Raw genomic sequence first — 6274 nt, 5'->3', positions numbered from 1 at the left:
TGTAATGACCTCAACACACACTAGATGTGGTCATAAAACCATTGTGTCTTTGCCTCTCTCACATACACTTATAAAAAACTATGATTGTTACAGTGTAGTTTCAGATGTCTTCACCCCTGAACCATTATGAGTGACTCTAGCTGCTGTCCTTTCAGTTATTTCAGTGTTCATACAGGATATATGAGGTCTGAAAGAAATCTTTAGTGTGGATTCTCTTCATTTTGTTATTGTTCATGCATCTAAGTCCTCTTTCCAAATACGACACGAGGTCCTGTCCTGATTGCCCGTGGATCAAGGCCATCAGAGATGATCCATATGGTCGGGGACCTCATGTGTCCCTCAGCAGCCATCTTGTTCTCCACCACTCGGGCCATCTCCTCTAATTCAGGGGAGGTCTCTGGGCACCAGTCTGCTACAAACTTATCTTTGGCCTCGCAAAGATTCACTTTTATCTCCTCGGGTTGCTCTCCAAGCAACCAGTCTGCAATACAAGAAACAGTGTGAGTAATAAAACATTTTAAACTCTGTAGCCATCCATCTACCCATTTTCTAAACCTGGTTCTTCCATTTAAGGGTCACAGGGGTTGAGCCTGTCCCAGTGGTCAATGGGCAAAAGGCTGGGTACACCCTGGACGGGCAGTGTGTCACAGGGCTTACAGGTATACACAGACAAACACATTCACACCGACGGACAATTCAGTCACCAGTTCACCAAACCTGCATGTCGAAGTGGGAAGAAGCCGGAGCACCTGGAGGGAACTGACGCATAAAATGTTATAACTGTTTGATTTTCAGTGGCTCCTGTTTGTTCAAGGTCACCGCAGACGCTGCAGCACAGAGCCGCACTGGGATTTTGGTGCAAGTTTTAATTTTAATATTTATATCTCTGTGCATTGTTACTGGGATCCAAACAGCAGCCTGTGTGTGTGTGTGTGTCATAAACATATGCATTATAATAATATAGTGTGACGTGTATATAATCAGGAAGGGGATCCGGCGTACTGGCTTTGCTGTGGCAACACTTAAGAAAATTGGGGACATGCTTAATAATTTTTACAAGGTTTTTAAGGGAAAACAGCTTTAGGAAGCTGTATTTTCTTTATATTCTTTACTTTCACAAGCCTACATTTTCACAACAACATCTACAATTTAAAATGCTTTTATTGTTGAGCAAACTGAGAAAGTTTGCAGATACTGTCAGCAGCTTTATTCAACTTTTTTTTTTCCCATGTGGCTGTTTAAAATCAACCCAGCATTTTATTGTTGTGTTACAATATGCACACAGCTTTGAGTATTATGCCTGATCACCATCATACCAAATAACATTAGTATCATCACCAGTATCAAAATCCACATCAGCATCCATACCCATAGTGACATTGGAATGGCGCATACCTATTATGATTTACAACACAGATTTCTACAGTCTACCTGGTATAAATGTGTGAAAAGCCACAGAAACTCACCTGCAAAGTCATGGATGAGGTCTTTGATAAGATGACCGATGATGGCGTAAAGAACTAACAGCACGATGAAGACAGCCATGAGCAGGTAGAGGACATAGGTCGGCAGGTGGACTGCATCCCGTGCAGGAGGTACATAGCTCTCAAAGAAGACTGTCCCATCTTCCTCTTTGTAACGCACATTTAAAGGATCCACTGGTGTGTCCATTGCCATGTGGGAGTCTTCAGATGTCTGCCGAATGTTCTAACAGTCCTTTATGTACAAATCCCAAAAGCATCAGGTGGCTACACTGTGCAACATCGAAACTGAATATTTCAATGTCTTAAATCCTGCAAAAAAATTTAAAAAATGAGACAATGACTACATTTTACACCTTCAATAAAACTTCTGAGTTGGCAAATTAAATGTCAGTAACTTTACCTACATCAAGAAGATAGAAATCCTGCAGATAAGTGGTGCCTTTAGACTCCAAACCTAAATGAGCTCTCTCACTGTTGAATGTTTTATTTTGGTTCCTTGCAACAACTTCATATTTGTCTGCTTGAAGTGTTACGCAGATGGAAACCAGATTAGCTGCAGCAGCTTTCCCAAGGTCAAGGTCAGACAGGGAGGGAGTATTTAACTGGTGCATAGTGCAGCATGCACAGTACATTGTGTATGTATTTTACAGTCTGTGTGTAAACCCATCTGTCAAAGCCTTCCATTTTTACCCGAGGCCATCAAATATGGCCATTGTGAAGGCTTTGTGTCCATCCGTCTGTCCATCTGTGCTCAGCATAAGTCCAGTCCTTTTGTTGCCAGAGTCTTCAAATTCACAGGGAACATTCTTGGGCATTCTTGGACAAGTTCAAAGTTGGCTAACCTTGACCAATTTTAAAAGGTATTTTAACAGGTTAAAATGTCACATTCTGTTCCTTTTTTTATATTATGATCTCACGGACGTTTGCATGGTGACGCCACTTCCTGGTGTCGCTAGCTGCTAACTTTGCTTCGTTTTTGGCTAAATATAACACCTTTATCATACGAGGTCTGTTAGAAAAGTATCAGACCTTTTTATTTTTTTCAAAAACCTGATGGATTTGAATCACATGTGCTTGCATGAGCCAACCTTGAACCTTCGTGCGCATGCGTGATTTTTTTCACGCCTGTCGGTCGGCCGATGAATTTCGCCGCCACTCTTTTCATGGCAAAATTTTCTTTCACAGTGGAATGTGCTGAAAAAGTGCTGATGTCCACCTCTTCCGCAATTTCTCGGATAATCACACGACGGTCCCACATGTCCACAGCGTTCACTTTGGAAATGATCTGGTCATTTCAGCATGTTGATGGCCGACAGGAGCGCGGCTCGCTCTCCACCGTTGTACGGCCGTCTTTAAACCGGTTGTACCACTCCTTAATCTGTGTGATGCCCAGAGGATCGTCACTGAAAGCCGTCTGAATAATCTGAATGGTTTCCACCTGGCTGTGGCCCAGTTTCTGGCAAAATTTGATGAAGTCGCACTGCTCCAGTTGTTCCGCCATTTCCTTGCAAAGAAAAAATGACGAAAGACTCCACCCATCCTCACACAAAGGCTGCTTACAAGCAAATGACGCAACCGACAGGCGTGAAAAAAATCACGCATGTGCACGAAGGTTCAAGGTTTGCTCATGCAAGCACACCTGATTCAAATCCATCAGGTTTTTGAAAAAAATAAAAAGGTCCGATACTTTTCTAACAGACCTCGCATTGTTAACCATTCCTGCTTCAGTCTCCTAACTCTTTTAGTTGGGGGACACAGGGGAGATCCGTCCTTCAGGGCCGAAGGCAGGTCTTCCTCCGGGGTTAACTCCCTCGAACGTTCCACGCTGCTATTGTGTGGTGCGGCACAACATCATGAGCCCTGCTACTTGCCCGACCGCCGTCACCAAACTTCTCCACAGACACACTGCTACATGCATCACATCTGCTCTGCCGAGTCCCGCTCTCAGCGGCGCGCACCACAGTCACGCTCACGCACTCGCTCTCTCTCACTCGCGTTCACACACACACACACTCACTGAGCTAAACACAACACATTAGACACATCCCACAACACTACCCCCACCATGGACTGGCAATTAGCAATAATTCCATTCCATATTATAAAGAAAAGTTACCACACAATCTCTATTAATGTAGGCCTAAATATGTGAAGAGATAACTGTGTCCAACCAGTACATTCTAATGTAAGTATTAAAGTAGGTAGGTTTAACTGTAAGCACAAGTGTCTAAGCAGTGATAAATTTTAGCTCATTACACAGTGAACAAGTGAGTATATATATAAAAATGCAATGACCTTGTTAGGAAAAGAGTACATTACATATTAAGCTACATTTCTACGACGATCGGGAATAACTGACTGGTCTTATAATCACAATGCATTCAAATGTTACGAACTGCAAGAATATAAAACATTGTCTCTTCAGTTTTTTTTTGTTTTTTTTACAATGAAAAAGTGCTTTGTAGCAAAAATGCAAAACATTGTAAACAAGACTAGAGTCTCAATAAAACTATAACGTCTCTAGTGCAAATATTAACTTCAAAAGTGACTTACTCAGTGACTCAGTCTCCATACCGATTTGGTCTCCTGTGCTGACGTTCAGGACGCAACACGGGCTGACTCTGGTGGTCTGGCTCCTCCACCACACCCCCACCATGGTCAAATATCACATGGGAAGGAGTGGATGAAAGCAACCCGATGACATTGGAGTCATTGGCAGGTGGAGTAGACGGCTGGGAACTGTTGGGGCCATCACTGGAGGCAGTAGAGTAGAGGTGGTGCAGGCCGAGGTCCTGGAATGCTGGGTCTTCATCCAAGGCTGGTGGCTGGATCTCAGAAGGTGTCCAGTTTTTTGCTTGGTCCAGTACCCAGGTGTTGTCCAGGGGCTCATGGCTGTGGTAGTATTTCAGTTGGTCATGGTGGACTACTTTGACTTTGGATCTTGGGCTCTTTTGGATCCTGTAGACCAGATCGTCCAGCTGTCCCATGACAAAGAAAGGTCCTTCATAGGAGGGGAGAAACGTTTTGACTTTGTTTCTGACATGACGAGTTCCTTTGATCAGATACCACACAGCATCTCCGACTTTATACTGTGCGTGGCAAGCGTTTTTGTCATATTGTCTTTTAGCACTGTGTGACTGACTCACCCAGGGCTTCATGAGTGATGTTGTGAGCCAGTTCCAGCCAGTCACGCATTTGTTGTACAAACTCTGGGGCTGAAAGTGCACAGTCAGAGTCCGGGGGCAAACCAGCAACCAGGTCCACAGGCTCATTTATTTCGCATCCGAACATCATGTAGTTAGGGATGAAGCCAGTAGAACTGTGCTTGGTCGCTCTGTAGGCCATAACTGCATATGGGATCATCAAGTCCCAATCCCAGTGACAACGTTCCGCAGTGGAGGCCAGAATCTTTTATAGAGTGGCAATGAAACGTTCAACTTGGCCGCTGGACTGCGGTCTGAAAGGTGTTGTGTGGGTTTTCTCAATGCCAAACAGACGGCACATTTCCTGAAAAACCTCGGATTCAAAATTGCATCCTTGGTCGCTGTGTAGCAAGTGAGGCATTCCGAAATGACACACCCATTCGGTTGCAACGACCTGTGCCACTGTCACAGCTTTTTCATCAGGGATGGCAAAAACTTCAGTCCATTTAGTGAAGTATTCCTGTATGACAAGGACATAACAATTTTTGCGTTATGTCTCGTTAAGTCAGCCCATAATGTCCAGTGCAATGCGCTCCATGGGGGCTCCAACCCTAACAGTTCCCATGGGCGCTTGAGGGGTTTTGTGGGGTCGGGCTCTGCATGCACAGTTTGCACAAGTCTGGCACCAGAGGGCGACATCTTCCCTCATGTGGTACCAGTAGTATCGGGTTTGAAGTCTGGCCACAGTCCGTTCAATACCAAAATGTCCACCTACTGGCCCCTCATGCAATTGGCGCATAACATCGGGTTGCATTTTGCGTGGCAGGACAATTTGTGGATCGAACTGTGTGTCGTCCAAACAATGAAAACGACGGACCAGGACTCCATCTCGGAAGTACAGTCTTTTCCATTGACTCCAGTACATTTTGGTGGCTGGGCTGCATGGGGTGACGGTAGTCCAAGGGGGGTGCTCACTGCTGGCCTCTAACCAGGATCTGACAGGGGAAATGTCTGGATCAGATGCTTGGGCCTGGCACAACTCATCCATAGTCCAGCTGGGAAACAGTGTAGTCTCGTTTGTATCAGTCACATAGATTGTCTCTGTTTGTTTTAAAGTGTCAGTAGCAATAATGTTTTCGCTTACCCCCACTGGACTCAAAGCTGCGATTGTAGGGCATGCCACTAACCCCACCGGACTCAATGACAGGGAGCTGGTGTTGCAGTCCAAATCACACTGAATTGCTTGGTGACTCTTAGCATTTTGCTGTGAGGAGGGCTCCTGCAGGCTACAAGGGCAGGATTGGCGGCAGGGCCTGCAAGAAAGGCTGTCAGCATTAGTGTGTAAACGACCTGGGCGGTGAAGGATGTCAAACTCGTACTCCGCCGGCTTCTCAAGCCACCGGGCTAACTGACCTTCTGGCTCTTTCATTTTGGTTAGCCAACGGAGACTGCTGTGGTCAGTACACACCTTGAAGGATCGCCCAAGCAGATACTGACGGAAATGTGACGTAAAATTTACAATGGCGAGCAGCTCTTGTCTTGTAGTGCAATAGTTCTGTTCAGTCTTAGAGTGTGCGGCTGCCATATGCCAACACATGTTCAGCACCATCTTGCATTTGCGATAGGATGGCGCCGATGCCTGCGTCA

At 45.3% G+C, this 6274-nt stretch overlaps 1 protein-coding gene across 1 annotated transcript; it reads right to left on the bottom strand.

The window, feature by feature from the left end:
* LOC117522555 lies at positions 1-1984 on the bottom strand. The gene is made up of 2 exons (XM_034183993.1): positions 1467-1984; positions 1-481 (listed from the first exon to the last, which is right to left on the bottom strand). The coding sequence occupies exons 1-2, from the start codon at positions 1675-1677 to the stop codon at positions 240-242; spliced, it is 453 nt and encodes a 150-aa protein (XP_034039884.1). The 5' UTR covers positions 1678-1984; the 3' UTR covers positions 1-239.
* Between the last annotated feature and the right edge of the window lie 4290 nt (positions 1985-6274).

The sequence above is a fragment of the Thalassophryne amazonica genome, chromosome 12 (assembly GCF_902500255.1).
Source record: "Thalassophryne amazonica chromosome 12, fThaAma1.1, whole genome shotgun sequence".
Taxonomy (NCBI): domain Eukaryota; kingdom Metazoa; phylum Chordata; class Actinopteri; order Batrachoidiformes; family Batrachoididae; genus Thalassophryne; species Thalassophryne amazonica.
Note: the sequence above shows the minus strand (reverse complement) of the source record. Positions and strands in the feature narration are given on the sequence as shown.

Coding starts and splice junctions, on each gene's coding strand:
- LOC117522555 (XM_034183993.1), bottom strand. CDS start 1,677: ATGGCAATGGACACACCAGTGGATCCTTTAAATGTGCGTTACAAAGAG. Junction 482..1,466: donor CCTCATCCATGACTTTGCAG/GTGAGTTTCTGT, acceptor CTTGTATTGCAG/ACTGGTTGCTTGGAGAGCAA.